This window comes from Nymphalis io, chromosome 27 (assembly GCF_905147045.1).
Source record: "Nymphalis io chromosome 27, ilAglIoxx1.1, whole genome shotgun sequence".
Classification (NCBI taxonomy): domain Eukaryota; kingdom Metazoa; phylum Arthropoda; class Insecta; order Lepidoptera; family Nymphalidae; genus Nymphalis; species Nymphalis io.
The window spans coordinates 886,959-911,477 of NC_065914.1; the positions used below are offsets into that span (position 1 = coordinate 886,959).

Below are 24,519 nucleotides of genomic sequence, written 5' to 3' on the forward strand. Positions count from 1 at the left end.
TTATCCCAATGTAATTTTAATTTACTTTAGACATTCATAAAATATTATAATTATTATTTCTTTAACTCAGCGCAAAGCTATCGCTGTCCTATTATTTTTCTATAGTATTAAAGTTCAGTACAAGGTTATTTTTTTTGTGTATGGCATGCTTTCATGTTTAAATATTCACATTATTAAAAAAATACAATAATGCTTAGCAACTGTTAGTGAGTTTATTTAAGTACTTTTTATATATTTGAACAAAACTGATGATTAATTTTTTGAATATTTCGTTTATTATTTAAAGTAAAACGATAACTATTTCTAAGCGGCAACACTGAGTTGAAAGCTTTAGAGATTGACAATTAATGATATCATGAATCATTCCTGTTGAATCAAGTTGAATGTTGATAAACGTAGCATACGATATTGAGTGCCGGTAACTAAGGATTAAAACCAAGTATATGTGTTCCACAATAATTACACGCCATTTAAAACAGAAGATATAATTAAACTTGATGCCATTTGGTGAGTGTTACTATAATAACGTAATTAATATTACACAATGTTTTTTTTAGAAACTTAGTTGGTATTCTACTTATAGAGAATCTAATTTGTTTGAAAAATATAATAAATAGCGGTCAGAAAATAATGCATTTGATATATATATTTTGCATTTAAAAATGGGCGTCCAATAGATTCCGACTTATTTTAGTGATATTTATGCGTGATAATATTATAGTTGAGAGCATACCAATTATATTCTGTCATACGTGAAGTGTTTGAATATTACCTACTTCTCTGATCGCGCAGAAGAAACCACGCCTACAATTTCGAAGTATATCTGTACTAGTGTGATTGTAATGTGCACCTATTTTTAGGATTCCGTATAATGCGAGCTTTATCGTGTGCAATAGCTGATATTTTTAAACATCTGAAAAGCATTGCGTCAAGTTCCAATATAACATAGAAAAATCCTTAATTCTATTTTATTAGTATTGTATTATCAAAGGAAAAGGAGAATCAAACTCGGCTTAGTATCTATTCAAATAGTGATAAGATAATGTGATAAAAATGATAAAAATATACTATCTAAAATCATTTAATAAAATGTTATTATTAAATTCCATTAATCTTTACAATTCAATAAATATTATAAAAATAATTTAATGTATACAAGCCTTATATTCTATTGCATCATATATAATATTTAAAAAAACAATAAAAAAACATCTTTGTTTAAGTATTCTCAAATGAGCACATTTGATTTGTCAAGTTACAGTTTTGAATTTAATATAACCAACCACCTGTTTATATTGTAGATTCTACCTTGATAAAGCCTCAAAAATTCCGTATTATTCTTTACCACCAATTAAAACAATTAATCTTGTAGATATATATATATATATATATATATCTGTTATTGAGTAAAAACAGATAACTTGATTTTATATTGCATGAAGTTAAGAATAAGGTTATATGTAGCTTTTAACACAAATAAATTGTAATTGTTAATGTAATAATGTTATTTATTTATTAAATATAAAATGAAGTATTAAAAGTATTTTTATTGATATTTTAAATATTAAAGATATATTTGATATTAAACTAAATAAGAAATGTCTCAAAAACAACAGAATGAATATAATTTATTTCTTTTAAATTCACTTTTATGTTGAATGATATTTTTATTGTCCGATTTATTTAATTAATAATAATTACTACTTCTAAAAAAAAGTAACTTATCGAAACATTTTTATATAGTGTCAAAATAATGATTAAAAATGTTTTATTATATTGCCGAGAACATTAAACTTTATACAAAAAGTATTTTAATTACTTCACTGGTACCTAATGCCATACAAATCATTTACTATCTATTAGAGATGTAACAGACGTCTGTGTTCTCTCCAATATCTCGTCATTTTTATCAATATTCGACTTCCTATCAGTCTCCAATAAAAATGTGGTTTTAATCGCAATTTGAGTTGATAATGGTATTCATTGTGATGTAAAATATTTTAATAAATTAATAACTATACTGGATTAATACTTCATTTTATATGCAAAACAAGTATCTAGTCAGTCATGTTATTAAGTATTACAGAGTATTAAATGAGTTTTATATCAATAAAACAAATTAATTCATTGGCCAATGCGGAGGGGATATATATAGACAATTAGTCTTAGACTAAGGAAATTGTCATACATTATATTTTTATTTTTTATGCACTGTAACCGACCTACTCAAAGTGTGAGAGTCTTCGGGGCCCACTTACCATCAGGTGGAAGATTTGTCATTACCTTTTAAAAAAGCAGTCCATTTAAAACAAATCTTAGAAATGTGTACCAAATTCTGTAATTTAAGTAAGATTGGTGTTTTTTCAGAAAACATGGCGCCATTGCTGATAGAAGGCAACACTTTAGGACAAAAATATAAGAACTACAACAAACTAGTAAAAGAAACGAAACAAGAACAAATTGCAGATATTGATTACGAAGAACCTGATTTGAGTAACCTCTTAAAAATCGACATAGCCATCAAAAACAGGAATGTTAACTACATTCTCAAAGTGTTTCAATGTGATGATATGCTCTACGTGTCGCGAGCTATCAAACGATCCACGTGGCTCGTGACCGAACCACAATATGCTCACGTCATCAACCCCACATACCTGTACAACGAGCTGTCTCCGAACATGACGGCGAGAGGTTTCAACAAACTCATTCTTCATATAAGAATTCATCTGAAAGATGAGAAGCGCGTCGAAGAATTCTTCAACTATTATATAGAAAGAGATTTAAAAGTAGCTTTCAAGTGGTTGCCGAATTGTTCTATACAATTAATAGAAAATATTATACAGAAACATGCAGACGACATTCCGAGACGTCTGCTTGTAAGGCTATGCGAGAGATCTATAACGTGTCTGTATAAGTACATGCACGGTGTGACGTCTTATTACAAACGCGACACGCTGGCGTCGACGATGTTCCTTTTAAAAAATAACATGGAGAAATACTTGGACATTGTCGAAGCGTGTGAGAGCTATGACGTTCCCAGGTTTGGACACAAGTCTACGAAGTTGATCATGAAGAGATGTAACGAGAGAGTTATGAAGAACCTCGATAAGTATGCTGCGTACGTCCACATACCGACGTTCGCGAAGTTTATTAAACCGGAAGACATCAAAGATTTCATAATGAAGAATGTCAAAAATGAAAAGATGCGTTCGTGGTTCTCATATAACAAAATAAAACCCTTCGTTCAACGTCTACCCGTAGAGAGTAGATTCGAGTTTGTTAAAGAAATATTTATTGACAAAAAACAGGAAGACTTAGAAGACGATATCGTCGCGTACTGTGGTGAAAATTTCAAATGTAAGGACTCCTCGTCACAGCATATATACCGCTGGTACACGTACGCGCCCTTCAACACTGCCTTTGCGGATTTGAAGAAAGTAATCCGAACTGAATCTAACCCTACAGAGAGAACGGCCATGTATGGAGTAATGCTAACATGTGCTGGAAAGGATATGAAGAACATTCACTCGCTGCTGAAATACTATCGCGAGAATCACATCAATGAGCCATTTAAATTCAAAATACAATTTGTGAATCTTGTGATTAGTTACACGAACACGCACAACTTCGATAAGGAGACTTGGGGATACTTAAACGACTTGTTTAGTAGCATGGAAGTGTACAGTGAGTCAGATAAGCTCGTTCAGAACTGCGTGAGGTCCATAATACTGTACAGAGTCACCCACGACGAGAGCGTTCCTGACATTATCGAGAAGAAGTTTCTGTTCGACACTTTCAAGAGCCATCAGGAGAAATTAATGGGAGAACAAAAAGAAAAGGTTTTTCTATATTTATATAATTATTTACAATCAAATATCGACAATTGCAAAATAAAAAACAAAAAGGAACTCACCAAGGCAGTGGAACTATTGACAAATATTTTAAATCTTCTCGTCGATTGGAAGAAGGAACTTAAAGAATTTCCAACGATTTTGAATAAAATAAAAGAAATAATTCAAATCAACAAAACGAATAAATGGGATGTAGATATATCGGTGTTGTACAACGTTAAAAAAACGTGGAAGAAACTTTTATTTGCAGAGTCGATTATTTTGAGTCCTTCTCAAGAAGCGTGCATTAACGCGTTGAAGCACGGCCCAGAGCTATTGGAGTCGTACAAGGCGGAAGTGGAATCCCTTTGTCTGAACGACAATATACTGGTAGATCAATTCCTTAAAAAAGTTCGCGTTTTTTGGTCTCATTCTTTAGCTAACAGCTATAAAGAGTTGTTTGTGGACAAATTGGACCAAAAAAATACACACAAGGCCGTAGTTATTGGACTATGTATATTACTTCCGAAAAACGAACTCTCGAATTTAATTCAAAAACATGTGCCAAGCGACACAAAAATTGATTGGACTCAACCTGACGACTTTGAGCTCAGTCTTCGCAAGCACATTGCATCTAACCTGCATAAGGCGAGGCCTCAACCGTCACCTGCCGCAATTCTATTGTATGCCAAAGGAGATTATCTTCAGTTTTCTCTGCCCTCATTAAATGCGATCTTTCACAACATGAGTTCCAAACATACCCGCGAACATCTGCCTGAGCTCCTAAATTCGCCGGTGTCTTTACAGAAACACGGTATCCGCGTTGCGTTTGCGAAACTCAAACACGACGAACTGAAGAAATTGTTTTCTGATATTTGGAAAACTAATAAAAATAGCAGCATTCGAGCGGCTGTCTTTAACCAAACTTTAGACTTTCTTTGTAAAGAAAAAGATCCAACGGCTATTGGAGAGATATGGGAGCTACTGAGTCTGTTCATCGACAACTTGACGGCGGAAGAGAGTAAAAGTATATACACGAAGCTTAGCAAAGTCGAAAGAGTACCGATGAGCGTGAGACCGGAGTTTTGGATGAAGAGCTACAGATTTCTGAAATCATTGCCTCCGAAAGACAACTGCGATAGCCTGCTGAAATATTTAAGAAACAAAATGAGCGACGTCATGGAGTTTCTCGACAATGACTTGATCGCTGAAATATTTCTAGAGTCGTTCGATGAAAACTTCAGCACAAAACAATATGAATTTCAATTTTTGGTTGCCGTATTCTTACTCTCCACGAAAACAGAGGAAGCACAAATCGCGCGCTATCGCAAAGTATTTGTTCCAATATTGGAACGTTCGCTTGCGATGTGGAACAAAACTCACGAAGGTGTTTACAACGTGAAGTGCAATCTAAAAGAAATATTAATGAATCTGGATAACCAATTCGAGGATTTAGTTGGACGTAAGAAAATGTTCCTGCCCACTTCAATATACACGGATATATTCGAACGACTTCGTAAGAATTTATCAATTACAGAGAATTATGTTATGATAACGACACGCCAACTGGCATTAGACTATGTACAATTATATGACGAGCAGATGAAATTAGCTGAGACATTTATACCAAATGAAGGAGACGGTGATGACCAAGACGATAGTGCTAAAATCAAATCAGTTAACAAGGCAATCGCCCAGAAACTGGGCGCGCTCTGTGTAAAGTACTTAAAGGAAGATGTTTCAAACAATTTCCCATCCATTTATATACTTTTCGCTGAAGCGTTTCATAATATATTTAACAATTTTAATTTCAATGATACAAACAAAATGATTGCTCTAAAAGTTTTTCTAGATTTCAAAGATTTCATTCCGGGCCACCTGTTCGTGCTCCAATCTCTACCGAAGTACATTTACGATGACGACGAGAAAGCCTTGAAATCTGAATTACTGAAGGACATACAGAACCACAGATCTGTGGAAATTAAAATGCATTACTGGTACAAGCAGTGATAACTTATGTTTAATATTGCGTTATTGTTGTGTTCCGGTTTGAAAGGTGAGTGAGCCAGTGTAATTACAGGCACAAGGCACATAAAATCTTAGTTCCCAAGGTTGGTCGCGCATTGGCTATATAAGCGATGGTTGACATTTCTTACAATGCCAATGTCTAAGGGCGTTTGGTGACCACTTACCATCAGGTGGCCCATATGCTCTTCCGCCTTCATATTCTATAAAAAAAAAAACTGAGAGGGTGAACAATATTTGGGCTGATAAAAAAATGTTCAGTCCTAATAATCTGTTACCTCCGAATGAAATGTTTTTAATATAAATAAACGCTTTATACTGCAAAAGGTGCACTCAAATATTTTGTTTATATTTATTAAACTGTACATTATTTACTTCTGTTGCCGTATTGTTTTTATGTTTATTATTTTTTTAAATGTGACATTTTTTTACAAATAAAACTAGAGAAGAAATCTTTTTTTATCATCTATTTTTTAACAAATGAGTGTCGATATATATAATTAATGATTTGTTTATCAAACCTTTGACAAACAGTTTTCATACATATGTAGATAATGTGCTAAACAAGCAAAAACGCTGTAATGTCAAATTAGTTGAGCCAATGTAACAAATTAATTTAAAAACCTACGTGTTATCACTACATACTTGTTTTTTTTAATTTCTTTTTTAGCAGCTTCTATGGAAAATAAACACTAGTTTTTGAAAAATATGTGTCCATACATATATTATTTACCCGCCCGCATCCCTCCCACCGAGATGGCCCTGTGGTAAGAACGCGTGAATCTTAACCGATGAACGTGGGTTCAACGGGTTTGAAGTTTGTGTTCAAGCACCACTGAATTTTCATGTGCTTAATTCGTGATTATAATTCATCTCGTGCTATACGGTGAAAGAAAACATCGTGAGGAAACCTGCATGTGTCTAATTTCACTGAAATTCTGGCACATGTGAATTCTACCAACCCGCATTGGAGCAGCGTGGTGGAATAAGCTCCAAACCTTCTCCTCAAAAAGAGGAGAGGAGGCCTTTAGCCCAGCAGTGGGACATTCACAGGCTATTACGGATCCCTCCCACCTCCGCCGATGCTCAAAGAACAGTCTGCATGTCCATGTTGTCTATACTTTATTACCGAGTTTTCATTTCTAAAATAAGGAATTTGATTTAAACAAAATATTATAAATACAATGAACTTTATTGTAATCTCAAATCACAATACATTTTATCAAATCTCACAGAATTAAAATCTCAGTGTTGCCCTTGTAAAAATAATCTAAAATACAATAAAAATGTTAGCTTAACGATCATTATGGTACAATAATTGGTTCATTCAAATCGTTCAGTAGCTGCGTAACGACTTATGCATTATTTGCCGAATAATTATAACGATAATTTTTATTTTTTTTTAAAGTATTTTATTGTCGAACAAATAAATATAACATATCTCATTAAATTAAGCTTGTCAATGTGACACGAATGACGATTGCCATAATATTTGTCCCATAGAACATAACCACAAGTTTGTTTGACATTTAACCTTATTTACAAACGTCGCTTAGCTGTTTAGTTAAATACAGATTTCACTCTTTCTGTCATTATTGATTTGATATTCGATAGAAGAAGACAACATTGTTGAACTAATCACCCGCTAAACGTTTCCAAGGCCGTCTAACTATATAAGATAATTAATCTTAAATATAACACCTATAATAATTAAACTAACATTTTATTGTACACTTATTATAAGTTATTAATATAATTTGTATTCAATACTTAACCCATTATGTATGAAAATATACTCGTGACTAGAATATAAATTAAATAAATTACTAAACTGAATGTTGTTATTTTGACGAGCTGGTGGAGATAGAACAACCTGAAATAGAGTATTCGTTCTAATATTAAAACAATCGCATAAATATTAATAATAAGGATTATGTACTACTGTCGAATTTCGAGTAATACGGTCGGGACTACCCAGCTGCGTAGGAGATATTATAGAGCACACACACACTAAGTTTTTCTATGTACTAAAGTGTAATACTGCTATTCCTAACTCTGGGATACTATTAGGAATTTCAAAATCCTTCTGTTTGTCTGACAAGAAGTACTTGACACGTTAATATTGTTAGGAATATGTCAAAAGTATAAAAATCAGAAGGAAAACATCGTGAGGAAACCTTAATGTGTCTAATTTCACTGAAATTCTGCCACATGTGAATTCTACCAACCCGCATTGGAGCAGCGTGGTGGAATAAGCTCCAAACCTTCTCCTCAAAAAGAGGAGAGGAGGCCTTTAGCCCAGCAGTGGGACATTCACAGGCTGTTACGGATTACGGATAAAAATCACTCAGTCAATTAATTTAATAACAATTAATACGTATATAGTGGAATAGACACAGACTAATAATAACAATAATACAACTATGAATACATCTATAACATACAAATCGAATTATATAAATGTCAATTAGTAATCTTAAACATCGTATGAATGTGAACAATGATTATACCTGTTCCATTTCTTCCGCGCCTCCGGTAACGTCGAGAGATCATCCTTAACCAAGTACACTCTCAAGCCTGTCGGGAAATGCGCACATTAGTATTCGAAAATATTACAAAAAATCACGCGCTAAATAACATCGAAAATATCATTCTGAAATAAAAATATCATTTTTGATTTTATAATTATGTATAACTTATTCATATTATAATTTTTTACTTTAAATAAAATAGTAAACAATATTGTTTAAATCTTTACTTTGGTATGCCGACTGTCTGTCTATGTAGTGATTTCACGAGTACTAATCAACTGACAGACGTCGGGGACGCTCTTAGCGGGCGGAGTTTATGTGCATTGGAGTGCGGTGCGGATAGCCGAGATGGCGTAGTGGTTAGAACGCATTAATCTTAACCGATGATCGTGGGTTCAAATCCGGGCAAGCACTACTGAATTTTCATGTGCTTTATTTGTGTTTATAATTCATCTCGTGCTTGACGGTGAAGGAAAACATCGTGAGAAAACTTGCATGTGTCTATTTTCATTGACATTATGCCATTTGTATTCTATCAACGCATTGGAGCAGCGTGGTGGAATAAGCCCCAAACTTTCTCCTCAAAAGGCTCTCCCTTTAAGGCCTTAGCCCAGCAGTAGGACATTAACAGACAGTTACTGTGCTGTATACTGTAATAGCTCTGAGCTATGCGGGTTATAAAATACCAAGTATGAACGTCTCCGCCATGTAGTCCCACGACATGTCACCGAAGTGGAATGGGAAGACGGTCTGGTCCGAGGGGGAGGTGCGCGCCCACATGCGCTGCACGCCCTCGTCGCTGAACTGCCAGTCTTGTGTCGAGAAGTAAAATAGGATCTTGGCTATTTTTGTAACTTTAGAGTAGAACTTTAACATCCTGAAACAATTTATGACTTCGTTATTGAACATTTTTAAAAGCTTTTATGTAATATAAATTCGCCTCTTATATGTATTATGTTTATTTATCTTATTCTATCGTCATGTTTACGTCGCTATCTTTTGATTCATCCATTCCATGTAACTAAATATGCTTATACGTGACGCATCCTTGAATTTTTTTTCTAAATTTTCATCCACCTATTGATTATCTTATAACCATTTTTGAAGTTTCACTTCAAAATTAATATGTCGATATGAAGTCCACCCAACTGATTGCGTCATGGAATAAGCTAAAACCTTCTCTTTGAGGGGAGAAGGCCTCTACCCTTTACTACGTGTGTGTTTTTTTTATAGAATAGATAAGCGGACGAGTAAATGGGCCACCTGATGATAAGTGGTCACCATCGCCCATAGATATTGGAATTGTAAGAAAAGTTAACCTTCGCTTACATCGCCAATGCGCCACCAATCTTGGGAAATAAGATGTTATGTCCCTTGTGTCTGTAATTACACTGGCTCACTCACCCTTCAAACCGGAACACAACAATACCGAGTATTGCTGTTTTGCGGTAGAATATCTAATGAGTGGGTGGTACCTAAACAGGCGAGCTTGCACAAAGCCCTACCACCAATAAAAATGTGTCGCTAGTTGTGTAACACTCACGCTCGCCGTTTCCCGGTGAGCGCGCAGTACACGTCGATGAGCAGCGCCGGCAGATAATGGAGGAAGAAATTGTAGATTTGAAACATGTAGTAGGAGTTCGTCGGGTTGAGACCGTAGTACCTGAAATATAAAATATGTTGTAGAACTCTCGTAAAGAAGATAGACTTTAATAAAATAAATATCACACAAAAGGTTTCTTGCCAGACAGCCTTCATAGTTGGAGTCTGTAATCCATATTTCCTATTGTATTCGATAAACTGTCCCCAAGTTATGGGGTTCTGGCTTCCTGACACGAAGTTGTACACCGGTATGTCGGACGTTTGACTGAAAATAAATATTTTCTTCTTATAATTTTCAAATACGACTTGCGCGCACCATCAAATACCAACAAAAACCGTACGAAGATTTCAACTTAATTGTATATTAGTTGCGCCAGCGCATAGAATACGAAAAACAATAACATTAGTAGCAACAATATTCATAGCAATAGTATTTTCATTCCAGTATATATCACAACAATGAATTGAATTGAAATGAATACAGTTTAACTCATTTTATGAATTTATCCTACTGGTATAGATAACAACATGTTGTACTATGTATGACTTACTTCTCTTTGAAAGAGTTCGCGGTGTGATACGTGGACGCGATGATGGCGTTCACTGTGAGGTCTACGGGAACCATATCTGCTACTTTGTTGAGGTCCATGTACATCGTTCGTATAACCTGTTGCATAACTATTGTCATTGATATAGGGGGAAATGTAGATTAGGTCACCTTAGAACACTAGTTGCAGGTGTTCAGCAGAATATCACTCATAAGTTGCTTTGAATCGTTTGAAGTTTACAATGGTGATTTTCAGCTGCATTCAGAATATTTACGTCAGTAAGTCGAGATGGCTCGTGTTTAGAAGATAAGAATCTTGACCGATGATTTCGTGTTTAAACCCGGGCACGCACTGAATTTTCATGTGCTTAATTTGTGTTTGTATATTATGTGAAAATAAACATCGTGAGGAAACCTGCATGTAGTGCTAGTAATGATGTATAACAAAGTATTCATCTCTCGATATTTACAATGATAATAATATGAACTCACCCCAGTGCCGATGCCGATAACCAGACCCATGGGTCCATACACACTGTCCGTCCAGCCTCTAACCGGTTCCTCATACGTTGAAATAACTGGAAGAAAAGTTATACTTTAAAAAATAATAGAACGATTGAAAGAAGAAGAAGATCGTATTTTCTACTCTCACTCACCGATAGAGGGTCGCACGATGCACACCGGCATGCCTTCAGCGTGTATCCTGACAGCTTCCTCGGCGACCGCCTTCGTGAGACAGTAGGTGTTCGGCCACTTGCCCAGAAGCCTAACATCAAAAGTATTGAAATGATCTACTATAATAATTTTAAATGAATTCGATTACATTATAATATTACGTCTGATAACCTGACTATTTAAATCTTGGCAAACTTTTACAAGTTTTTCAATAACTTCACATGTTAATGAAGAATCTACACTCTGAATACTAGAAAGACGTACGTAGAAGACCGTTTCAAAAGTCATTAAAAATGTATCCCTGTATTTTATACAAATAACATAAAATAATTGATTAACCGATTCAAATATCGCAACTTTGTAACCTACGTTGGTAAAATAGTCTCAATTAAGTTTTCATCCAGCTGAGCGATCGCTTCCAACGCTTCTACCGTCATCGGAGGCTCGTAGATTCTGAAAACAATTACAAATGTAACTTATACACTTAGGTACTTATCACCATGACTAGAGCTGTTCGCGTTTGCGCAAAGGTGCACATCTATTCAATCAGGGTCAGCATTATACGCAAGTCACTGTAGGTACGGTACGGTACGACAAAAACAATCTGCGTTATTTGGGATTTTTCTATGGATAGCCCGCGTAGGCTAATTTGCACAAAGACCTACCAATTGTATTTCTATCATCTCGGTATAAAGACATAATCCAACTAACTTTTCTTCAATGTATTTAAGATGTGTGTTCGAGTAAGCGGTGGACACGTGGGTGAACGCCTTGAGATTTCTGCACTCCTTGGCGAGCTTGATCACCTCCACAGTCCCCTTCACGTTGATGGCCGTCGATATCGACAGTTTCTCATCGAACTTTACCGTAGCCGCTGAATTTATAATTATTGTTACCTGGAAGTTTAAACAAAAAATAATAATTTTATGCTGACTTATATCTGCATGCTGAAAAAGGTCGAGATGGCCCAGTGGTTAGAACACGTGAGTCCTTACCGATGGTTGTGGGTTAAAATAGAAATTGAGATTTAAGATGATATTACCTTAGAAATAAGCATTTTCCTATCCTCCTTACTGAGTCCCATACCCGGCAGCTCCATGTCTCCTACAATCGGTATTACTTTATGGATACCCTTGGGATTTTCTTCATGAGCCCTTTGAAATACCTGAAAGATAAGCTTCCATTTAGTTTACTTTTAAAACATACAAAATGGAGTTTGGGTGATATCAATGTTGCTAAAATCAAGAATACATTTTTCTCAACATTTATTATATATTTTTGTCTGTAATTGCTGTCGCTGAACCTGAATCAATAATATCTCCGATATATTATTATTAATATACAAAATATTGTTGTAAACATATTGTACATTTTAATATTTTCATGTGGAAGGCAGTACGAAAATTTAGTATTAGCATTGTTTACACTTTTTTTTTAATCTTTTATAATCAACTTAGAAATTAGAGATTCTTTCGTACTATTGTATATTAAATTCGTAATAATTTATGTAGCTACGTTTAAAGTTACTGTTACTCACAAAGTCATCGAGCATGTCGTGAATCCTCGAGGTTGGATCTTTGCCTTTCTTCGATCGAACCAAAACGTAGATGGTGTCCACGTCGCCGCACGAACGCAACAACTTTTCAATTAAAACTGAAACAACAGAAAACGTGACAAACCATTTCACTTTATAAATGTTATGTATGTGTAGGGGGTGACATTATATTTGCCGTGTTTATATTCTATATATTAACAACAAACCAGTGCATTGCCAACTGCCGATTGCTTCGCTTATTTTAACAATAAAGAGTAGTTAATTCTTTTTTCAAGAAAATTCTAATATTAGCAATATTATTTTTCTTATAATATATATCTTATAAACAATAATTATTATTGTTTTTCTCGATTAACAATATTCAATAATCACTATCAAATGAAATAAAAGGATAATCTTAAATATGAGTTGTTAATAATTCTGTTGACACGTTGACTGGTGAGAACAAACACAGACAAGACCAGTATCTATATTATAATTTATATAGAGATATTCTGAAAGAACAATCTCGAAAGTACCGACAGCAAACGATCCTAAAATCGGAAAGTGATGCGACATCGATTATCATAAGTATAATACGTTGTATCAACACAGCGTATCGCCGGTCGCCATTACATCAGTGAGAAGCTAAGTGAGTTCTTACTGAGTAACGCCGTTGTTTCTGGTCTACGCAAGGACTACCTTTTTTTCATCAAAATCTTAATTTTCCATACGATGTCAGGTCACCTCCCCAGTCGGAATATAAAATCAATCACTTATCTCAATACCGGGCATAATTTATATTAATAATATCATAGTTATTTTTATAGTAGTTAATTTTTACTGTAACTTAGAGAGTTACTACTGACGATCCAAATGTGCTTGTAAAACTTCCTTGCGTAAAGTGTTTCTTCATTAATATTTGCTTAAACTTGACATACATTAAATTAATGTTATATTAATTAAAATATATTTTACTGTAATTATTAATTTCATTAAAACAAGGCCAATAGCATTAATTAGATAGGTATTGTATACATTAAAAGTAATAATAAAAGTTATAATAACATTCATAGCGTTCAATCTATTTTATAATAAAATTCTGTAGATATTTATATATTTTATATTTAATAAATTAGAAACGTATGCTAATAAGTATATTATATAACGTATATAATCATTACGATTATTTTGTGTATGTTTTCAACGGTTCCGTGGTGTAGTGGTTATCACATCTGCTTTACACGCAGAAGGCCGCCAGTTCGATCCTGGCCGGAATCACACGTTTTGTTTTTAATTTGACTTATTGTAAATACCTTTTACATAGATATTTTAATAATATCTCTCATTCCAACCTGATAAATTAAAAGTGAAAATTCTAAATATATATATACCGACTTACATAACATTTCTAAAAGAACCGCAAGACGGAACTTATATTGTTATATTAATGTTAAATGTTTTAATTTCACATAGTATATTAGGTAAATGTAATCTAGGAATATTTGACATTATTCGGATATTGTATGGGATTCCTATAATTTTCATTAATTTGTAATATAGCTTCCTTAAGGGTTTTATAAAAATATAATACAGTTTTTTTTAGGGTATAGGTAGGCGGACGAGCATATGGGCCACTTGATGGTAAGTGGTCACACAGTGGTATTGTTAACCATCGCTTACATCGCCAATACGCGACCAACCTTGGGAACTAAGATGTTATATCCCTTGTGCCTGTAATTATACTGGCTCACTCGCCCTACAAACCGGAACACAACAATACCAAGTACTGCTGTTTTGCGGTAGAATATCTGATGAGTGGGTCGTACCTACCCAGACGAGCTTGCACAAAGCCCTACCACCAGTAAAGTTGAAAAATAGAATAATAATGTATGAAACGAATGCTTTTTTTATGAATTCTCCAAAGATTAAGCGTTCGTGTCCTTGTTAAACTTTATTGCTATATTATAATTATATTTCTAGTTGCTCACAACTATTTGCAACTATGTAACAATGAATGTACTTCAAACACTAACTATAATTTCAAATGGATGCACTAGAGGACGAGGGAGGCTTACTGTCCAAATCACCAACCAAGCGCTTCCATCGCGTCACGTGTGATACGTGTCTTGATAGCGGATTCCTCTTGCCTTACAGTCGTAAAAAGCACATCTAGTAATAATTCATCCGTTTGCATTCACAGCACGTGACGAGATTATCATTGTTTACTCAGGCTCTACTTTATACCTAACTTGCTCAAATACGCTTTATTCAAGACTCTCAAGCACTTTCGAATCGCCATTTCACAATATTTATTATACCTAAAGCAACAACCGAATGAAACTCAGTAGTTAGTCATTATCATGTACATGTAATAAACACATACAATTAAATAACGAGTTCTAAACATTACAGTTACTACTGTCGCACTTATTAATTTCACTAGTTTAATCTCTGTTCAAGATCAAATTACATTTTGCCCAATATCATTTTAGTTTTTTTCTTTTCATCAATAGATGGCGCTAGTTGTATTCTACATCGCGCTATGACTGTGTACTTGGCCTATTTAAAAAGTGAGGAACAATTAAACCACCGAAACCAGCAGGACATACATATTGTAAAATTAGTACAGTATTATCGGGTCACCCCAATCAATCTCAGTTGAACCTTACCAACAATCAGATCTATTCATTCAGGCTCTATATTTAAATTTCAAAAAGTAAAGATAAATAAACATTACATATAAATATTTAATGCGAGTTGAAAATATATCCGCCAAATCTGTGTTTAAACAACACTATTCCACACATCCGACTCAATTTTACTTCCTAATTACTAACAACCCAAACAGGTGTGTCATTATGCTTTCAAGTTGAGTTTCAAAACCTAACACTGATTTGTCAACGTTGATTATTTATTTTCACTCCTGCCATTTAATTCGTCTATACAATAATTTATAAATGCGAGATTATCTCTCTCTCTCTTTCTCTCTCTCTCTCTCTGTCTCTGTTACGCTTTCACGAGTAAACCACTGAACTAATTTTGATGTTATTTGATATGAGGCTTCAATTCCAAGGAAGGATATACACCTAACATCTCCGGGTCGCGGGCGAAAGTTAGTTGTCTATATTCGCCAAAACGGTCATCGAAACCGCTAACCCTTTACTTATAATTGTGTTATCAATAAGGAAACAACACATAAGAAAGCGTTGTTATATCGAGATGTAGAAATGAAAAATAAACAAAATTAATAAAACATTTATTTAAAATCTAAACAATCACCTTGAATGTGTACAAGAGCAATAAATAAACAAGGTGGAGTAGAAAAACGGTCCACTTTTATGGTAATATTATTCAGAGCACGACCTTCTCTATGACGCGACTCGCCTTCAAACTTATCCTGCCATCTGTGGACACACAAACACAACAATGACGTCACACGAAGTGGCATCGCTCCACGTCACCGCGTCCCAGGGGTCAAAAGTATACCATATGGTGCCGTCGATGAAAACATAAGACGATTATGGTCACAGTAACTGTCGCAGCCAGAAGACGTTCAAGGACTTAAAAAGCAAAAGAAAGACATTAACGAAATGTTTATTTTTCGCAATTATTTATAATTATTTCATTATATATAAATAAAATATATAGCTGTTGCACAAATCGTGCCCACGTCGAATGATAATATGGAGAGCATTTCTTCGTTGATTTCGTTGTGATTCCAATTCGTTGGCCGCAAAATTAACCAGCCCCTCTCCTACTGGTATATTAGGGATATAGGTGAAGGGCTAGTTAATTTTGCTCCTAACATAGGCTTTAGGCTTAATTGGAGGGGAATAAAGAAAGAATAATTCCTGACAAATAGACTTACTATTGCATTATTAAAAAAAATAACTTGACGTTACGAAATTGTTTATTTAAATAATTAAAAAAATTAAATTGTTCAATAAATCGAATTTAATAGCTTTTTATTCTGTATAGGGTAGAAAGGCCCAAGCGGATCCGACCTTGGACGTCTTCTGATGACACACTAAGTAATACGAACTTATCTGTCATGCTCATCTATTTTGCGTAGACGGATTAATGTCTAAGAACTTACGCAATAGACCATTAAATTAATAAATATAACTAAGGCTTGTGACCTTTAATCTCATTGAAGAATTGGTGATATATTTGGTAATATCAAAGTCGACTCCAAATAATACACATCTGTCCCACTCCCCTGATAGGTACATATTTTTATAATCCGTTATGTTCATGCAATACAAAACACATTCCATATACAGCCAAGCAACAAAAAAAAACATGTAATACACGTATATAAAATTAATACACAACATAACAGATAAGAAATACAAATAAATAATATATACTTGTTATATTCATTGGGAATAAAGCTAATAATTTTGAACAGTGAGTAAGTCATTAATCACTAGATTTAGAAAAAAAGTTTTTATTATTTTTCTGTTACAATGACGTCATCGGTTCTTTACGCGATGTGTAGTTCTAACTAATTTTATAAATGTGATAGTGAGTTTGTTTGTTACACTTTCACGTATGGTTTATCAACCGATCATCATTGAATTTTTATACATTAGTATCAAACTCCTTGATTCTCTCACACACGCAGGCAAAGCCGCGGCCGGAGATAATAAAGTAATGAATACATACGCATTCTCAGCGTTTTAGAATGATATCCTTGTCGGGTTTTTTCCGTAGAACCTACATTCCGAACCAGTGGTTCATTTGTCCTATATAATTACGATTCGATGTGTATACGCGTCTACTAAGAAAACAATATATATTATTATCGCTTTTGTTAGTTTTCATTGATTTTCACGCATGATAAATTAATTTAATTATTATGAAACATATTAAATGAGTAACTACTACGGTTTCTTGCCGGTTATCTGTAGAATCTACGAGTACGTTCCGATCGGTGGTAGCTTTAAATTTAATTCATCTTGTAAATAAATGACCTTTATGTGTGTTTGCTTGAACAAAGTGTATTATGATTTTGAATTCAAAATACTCACAGCTGATTAACTGTCTGCCAACATCAAAGCGATATTAATGATCGCAATTTATATAAAATTTATAAAGGTAATTCCTTTTTAGAATCTTAATTAATTTACTTATAACATGCAACTCACATGATCGTAAATGTATATACATATGTATATGTGAGAAATTATCGATATCACTATACATAAATATTATTTCTCTGTCCCGTTGGTTTAGTGGGTAACTAATAAGGTTGTTGATCGCGAGATCTTGGGATCGAATCGAGCCAGTAACAATATCAGTGCGAACTTTTAAACTCCCGTACGGAACTTTTAAGTTCAATAACCTTTTGCTGACCCAAATCCGGTATTTATAAAGCTTTTAATAATTAAAATGGATACGACGAATCATAATTAATGTTTTTTTTTTCTATATTTCAAAAGTTTATTCGTTAAAACGAATATGCCACTCTGTAAAATTAAAAAAGTTAATTAAGTTCTTTGTACCTAATCCTTTCTATTGCTAAGCCGACCTTAACTAATTCAGACCTTAAGAGGTTCAGCCAAGATGCTATTTAAGCATCCCAAACAAGACTTTATCATAATTAATTAATGTTCCTTTTGAAAACACTTACTTTTGCAATTGTTGTCCCGAGACATGCGGTCTCGAGCATCTATCGAGCCCAATCTAAGCTTTTTAAAGTATTTTTAACCATCGGCTGCCATCTATCCCGTTACAAAACTTCCAACGTTCAAAAAGACATGCCGTTTTTATTGCGATAATGTATATAAGAGGTATAAGAATATTTATATGATACGTGACTCATGATCTCAGACACGGTTGAGAATCCCGGGTGTGTGGGCGTATTAGATGTTGGATTTATAATAAAATTAAATAAGAACATCAACAAATAACGTGTGCGATGATAGTCGCCATATTTAAATGTTTAGTAAAAGTTTTTATATATTTTTTAATATCTGTAACAAGTACAAATGTAGTAAGTATCTGAACCGCTATTGTTAGTATATTTAACAGTATTTAAATCATAACACCCCTTCTTATTGATGAGGGTTGAGGGCTGATCATTTCTCGCCCTCGGAATTCTAATTTTAAAGCGAAATGATAGCAATCTTGCTATATTTAGTAACGTAACCGTAACAACCTGTGAATGTCCCACTGCTGGGCTAAAGGCCTCCTCTCCTCTTTTTGAGAAGAAGGTTTGGAGCTTATTCCACCACGCTGCTCCAATGCGGATTGGCGGAATACACATGTGGCAGAATTTCAGTGAAATTAGACACATGCAGGTTTCCTCACGATGTTTTCCTTCACCGTAAAGCACGAGATGAATTATAATCACAAATTATATTTAGTGTGAATCCAAATATAAGTACTCAAAATTATTAATTATTATGTGAAAATATTTAATTTATATTATTTGACAACCTAACTCTGTACGCATGATATACAAACATACCTTCACCTTGCATTTTGTACAAATCGTATTGAACATTCCAGTGTTGACGTAATCGCGATTATCTTATATAAACATCAATGTTCTTCACAAAAGGAAAACTTATTTATATGTAATGAATGTAATAATGGAAGTGTTATATATATAACAAACAGTAAAATGGCTGCGTCTGGTCATGAAACATCGCATAGCTAAACGAAATATTAAGAATTGTGTTACTAAGGTACAAAAACTCTTTATTGCACCGCAAAATAAAATTAAAGTAGTAAAGAAAACGCTAGTTTTCAATAAGAAAACATTCGGAGTTATATATGCTATTATTTAAATAAATATCTATCATAACATTATCTCAAATGATGATTTGTATTTTCGTTTAAAAGTGGTTTTTTACAATTTTCTACGTAACTTCGTTGTTAATATGTTCGTAAACTTCAATTTTTAATCAGTCCAAAATGTGACACAGATGGGTTCTCGTTTAGAAAGCCACATACAAATGAAATGTATAACATTGATCATGGCGTAAGTGCATCGTCTGTATTGCATATATACATTTTTATAAGGACGTCATTGATAGTTATCGGTTATGGTAAGTGTACACCATGCGGAAATTCTCAGATAAATGATGAAACTTTACATGATTCTCTTTTCCCTGGAGCGACATATAGCATACTTTTATCCCGACACAAATAATCTTAAATGGACAGACAAAACAATTTGATTCATATGCAAAGTACATGCGAAAAAATGTAAAAACATATCACAAAACAAAAATGTACAAAAAATATTGAAAATAAAACTTACCTCAACCGTTCCAAATGCAATAAAAACACACACACGCGAACACAAAACCATGCAAGTAAAACAAAATACAGGAAATCATTTTTCTTATGTACAGTACAGTAACAGTAACAGCCTGTTAATGTCCCACTGCTGGGCTAAGGCCTCCTCTCCCTTTTGAGGAGAAGGTTTGGAGCTTATTCCACCACGCTGCTCCAATGCGGGTTGGTAGAATACACATGTGGCAGAATTTCAATGAAATTAGACACATGCAGGTTTCCTCACGATGTTTTCCTTCACCGTTAAGCACGAGATGAATTATAAACACAAATTAAGCACATGAAAATTCAGTGGTGCTTGCCCGGGTTTGAACCCACGATCATCGGTTAAGATTCGCGCGTTCTTACCACTAGGCCATCTCGGCTTTTCTTATGTACCTTTTTTCAATTTTGGTATTCTTAGTAAATGAAGTCAGCACGAACGATCCTTACTCTAGCTTACTCTTTATAAAAAAACAACATTATAACGATATTTTGTTACTTTTAAGTATATACAGGAACTAAGTACAATTGAAGAAACAATTTTATTATAAAGTTACAGCCGAAAGTCTCTCTGCTGAACAAAACTTGGTACTTAGTCCCCCACGCTGTTCCATCGTGCTTCACGGTACTCATGTGACAGAATTTCATCCGGCAACTTCCCTTCATCTGAGCACGAGATTCATATATAAATAAGATAAGCACATGAACACAGTTGTGCTTCTCGGATTTAGACCCAAATTGCTTTATATATTATAAAATTAAGTATGTTATATTATTATTTATATTACTATATAAGGGTGTTTTTTTACACTACGTTAAGCATTATTTTTTGTAAGTTCTAACATATTATAATGACAAGGAATGAATTCGGAGTAATATTTAAATATTTATATATATATATCTCTAGATTATTTTTGTTAAATGAGGAAATGTCTACGAATGAGCGGTCGAGATCGACATCTATTAAAACATTGGTTTCAAGATCGCTGTTAAATAAAATTCAAGTTCAACGAATCCATTACTCATTATAAATACCACTCTAGATCAGTCTTTCTATATAGAAAAATTAATAATACGTTTTCCTAAGCAAATTTTACGGGTCAGTCACGGACTGCGCCAACTGCGTAGGAAATAGGATAGCTTTAAGTGTGGAAGCAAATGGGGCGGCAACGAAATACGACCGGAGAAGATTAGATAAACAACCCACGATACTTGCTTTCCGAGGTAATTCATTAAATCTTGGAAAATTCCTAAATCCAGCCTGACAATAAGAATTTCATTACACAAAACTTGATGTCTTTTAACAGACCCAAACTGGGACTTAAAAGACAAATTGGTCAACAGCTAACATTGCGCTAGAAGCTGGATATATAATTTAAAAATCTTAGAAATATCAACTTAACGAAGCTGAATAACCACCACCGATCCACCAAACACACTCACCTTTACCCAAGAACCCCGTCCCACCCGTCAAAAACACACTCTGGTCCTTATAAAACCTCTGGATATCTGTTTTGTTCGCTTTACCCTTCGTGAGTCTTTGCTTTTCGGCTTCCTTCGCGTCTGCTTGATCTTCTTGCGAGTAGTAATCGTCGAGCTGGTTCGCAGAGACAAACTCGTGTTCCTCCGACGAGTCGAGAACGGGTGCAGTTGGATTCATAGCTTGGTTTTCCACTTCCGCTATGCGAACCGAATTTTCTAAGTCCTGGAAATATTAAATATTTAGCTTTGATTCAATTGCTCAAGTTAATTGACAATTGATAAATTAGTTATATGGTTCTGTATAATATTACATAGAGGATAAAGAACTTGGAGTTAGTATTCTTTGATACAACGTAGGGTCCTAACCACTAGACGATCACGGCGGATACAAAAGTCGAGATGGCCCAGTGGTAAGAACGCGTGAATCTTAACCGATGATCGTGGGTTCAAACCCGGGCAAGCACCACTGAATTTTCATGTGCTTAATTTGTGATTATAATTCATCTCGTGCTTTACGGTGAAGGAAAACATCGTGAGGAAACCTGCATGTGTCTAATTTCACTGAAATTCTGCCACATGTGAATTCTACCAACCCGCATTGGAGCAGCGTGGTGGAATAAGCTCCAAACCTTCTCCTCAAAATGAGGAGAGGAGGCCTTTAGCCCAGCAGTGGGACATTCACAGGCTGTTTTGGTCGGGCTCGGATACTTATACTGTTTACGATTATTACGTGTATGATAGAAGAAGAAAAAGAGATGACTGAGTTAACAATCTCTTCTTTCCGACAGACTAATTAAAATTGAAATGGTCAATTCAAAAGGTAGAACGAAAAAAAAATAGATTAAGAAAAGATTTTTTTTAACTGTGCGGTTTGTCCCTTTTTCTTTTCTAGTCGCAGGGTTAATGAGTACATATCGAATGTTTTGGCATCAAAATAAACTCGTAACACGACCAGTGATACAACAAGTTGAATTAACTATATAAAGCTGACATCAAACTATCTCAAACGGTAAATGACAGTCGCTATATTAGAAAACTCGTAGGTGCGCGCCAAGTTTATTCTATTTGCCAAATATATAATGATTATTGATTAAAAACTAAATTTCAATGTCAAATCCATATTGTAATTTAAAAGTATAAACCAAGGCGACCTCGGTTCTCGCTACTGATTCAAAACAAGCGAGACGAGAGCAACGAACGAACAATTATTTATTATTAACTACCTCATAGGCTCATTGGTTAGCTTATAAGGAATATTCCCGAGGTCCTGGGTTCACGTTCCGCTCGAATCAATAAATAAAATAATGTTTTTTTTCGTCGAGAAATTCTCAGTAGCAGCCAAGCGGTCCACATGATGGTAAACGGTCACCACCGCCCATAGACAATCGCTTTGGTAACGAAGATATGCCCATATTGTGCCTGTAGTTGCTCACTCACCCATCAAAACTAAACACACCAGTACTATTGCTGTTTCGCGGTATCTGAGGACCTGCGCCCGTCTAGGTAGGTACTACACATATTACAAAGCCCTACCACCAAGTAAGTATACATATAATATATACAATGGATATGTCTTAGTTTGTACTGACTCAACGTACTTCATAAGCGGAGCTTTGATAACGTACACGTGATTATATCGCACGTATCAAAGGAATAACAAAATTTTATTGAAACTTAAAAACACAGTGCATTGACCTTGTACGTGCGAATATCCGACTCATAAATCGGATCTCGAATCATATTCGACTAACTTACGACTAACTTTCGACCTTGTAGCTTACACCATCTACATTAAATTTTAATGATCTTGAATATATATTTAATAAGTTATGTAAACACTTAAAGTCAAACGTTGTTTGTTCGTATATATATATATATATATATATATAAAGAGGTAGTTTGTGAGTTTGTAAATTCGATTGTAGGATGACGATGATATTTTACAAAGCAAAGATGGCCTAGTGGTTAGGACACGTGAATCTTAACCGATGATCGCGGTTTCAAACCCGGGCAAGCATAACTGAATTTTCATGAGCTTAATTTGTGTTAATAATTCATCTCGTGCTTGACGGTGAAGGAAAGTATGGTGAAGAAACCTACTTGTGTCTAATTCCACTGAAAATTCTGTCACATGTGTATTCCACCAACCCGCATTTGATTTGGAGATTTTTGATTGGAGCTTATTCCACGCTGCTCCAATCAAAAATCTCCTCAAAAAGGGAGAGGAGGCCTTAGCTCAGCAGTGGGACATACACATGCTGTTACTTACTTTTCACTATAATTTTATTGTACACATATGGTTACGGATCGAGGTTTTCTTGTATATTGTATTTTTATTCTGATGTTATTTTTCATATAAATTAAATCAGAATAAGGGTGTGTACACAATTCTCGAGTAGGCTAGACACCGTCTGAGTATTCCGTGAACATGAATGTACGAGTACCACCGAGAAGAAACTCAACACTTTGGCATCGACCATATACAATTGAATTTATATAAGCCTGTAAGAAAACCAACGAATACTAACTCGCAGCTCTTCCGACAGTCACATTACATAATATATATTATATAATCGCTAATCTCTTGAGATTGGCCGCCGTGGCTGAAATCGGCCTGGAGGACATTATTACATATCAAATTAAATAAAAAACATACATGTAAATTGTCCTGCAGCTCCTTGCTCAGTTTTCTGACGTTCTCCAGCTCCTGTAGCTGCTTGTCCGAGGGCTTCCCGTACACATCCAAGTCTATATTTTCCCCTCTGCGCTGCCCTTCCACCCATTTGGAGATTTTGTCCCTGGTAAGGTCGGTGCGCGCCAGCGGCGACTCTTCTAAGGAAAAGTTCATCTTTCTGTAACAAAGAATTATGTTTGTTTAATAGAGCGATTTCGTAAAATAAAAAACCTACATCTAAATTTCAAAGAAAAACTAAGTTTAAATTAAAAAAAAGTGATTCATGATTCATTGAGGCGGATATTAGCATTCCGAACTGGCGGTAG

The 24,519-nt window shown here is 34.6% G+C and overlaps 2 protein-coding genes and 1 non-coding gene across 4 annotated transcripts in view; 2 read left to right on the forward strand and 1 right to left on the reverse strand.

Moving 5' to 3' along the window:
* The first annotated feature begins 369 nt into the window (after positions 1 to 369).
* Positions 370 to 6,562, forward strand: LOC126778700 (uncharacterized). 2 transcript variants are annotated; one of them, XM_050502318.1, is made up of 3 exons: positions 370 to 507; positions 2,368 to 5,846; positions 6,075 to 6,562. In XM_050502318.1, the coding sequence occupies exons 1-2, from the start codon at positions 498 to 500 to the stop codon at positions 5,838 to 5,840; spliced, it is 3,483 nt and encodes a 1,160-aa protein (XP_050358275.1). In that variant the 5' UTR covers positions 370 to 497; the 3' UTR covers positions 5,841 to 5,846; positions 6,075 to 6,562. The 2 variants fall into 2 exon arrangements, with proteins under 2 accessions (XP_050358275.1, XP_050358274.1); XM_050502317.1 differs by having other exon boundaries at positions 2,368 to 6,562.
* A 494-nt stretch (positions 6,563 to 7,056) lies between these two features.
* LOC126778704 (fatty acyl-CoA reductase wat-like) overlaps positions 7,057 to 24,519 on the reverse strand; it is a 32,031-nt gene continuing 14,568 nt past the window's right edge. Inside the window, exons 2-15 of the mRNA XM_050502322.1 lie at positions 24,176 to 24,371; positions 21,481 to 21,742; positions 12,748 to 12,863; positions 12,253 to 12,375; positions 11,922 to 12,106; positions 11,580 to 11,663; positions 11,192 to 11,301; positions 11,028 to 11,113; positions 10,540 to 10,655; positions 10,131 to 10,253; positions 9,930 to 10,049; positions 9,073 to 9,263; positions 8,366 to 8,432; positions 7,057 to 7,728 (exon numbers count right to left, since the gene is read on the reverse strand). Of these exons, the coding sequence (XP_050358279.1) occupies positions 7,626 to 7,728; positions 8,366 to 8,432; positions 9,073 to 9,263; positions 9,930 to 10,049; positions 10,131 to 10,253; positions 10,540 to 10,655; positions 11,028 to 11,113; positions 11,192 to 11,301; positions 11,580 to 11,663; positions 11,922 to 12,106; positions 12,253 to 12,375; positions 12,748 to 12,863; positions 21,481 to 21,742; positions 24,176 to 24,367 (1,878 nt within the window). The 5' untranslated portion in view covers positions 24,368 to 24,371 and the 3' untranslated portion in view covers positions 7,057 to 7,625. The remainder of the gene's footprint in view (positions 7,729 to 8,365; positions 8,433 to 9,072; positions 9,264 to 9,929; positions 10,050 to 10,130; positions 10,254 to 10,539; positions 10,656 to 11,027; positions 11,114 to 11,191; positions 11,302 to 11,579; positions 11,664 to 11,921; positions 12,107 to 12,252; positions 12,376 to 12,747; positions 12,864 to 21,480; positions 21,743 to 24,175; positions 24,372 to 24,519) is intronic.
* Trnav-uac (transfer RNA valine (anticodon UAC)) lies at positions 13,953 to 14,025 on the forward strand. The gene has a single exon. It is a non-coding gene; the product is annotated as a tRNA-Val (tRNA).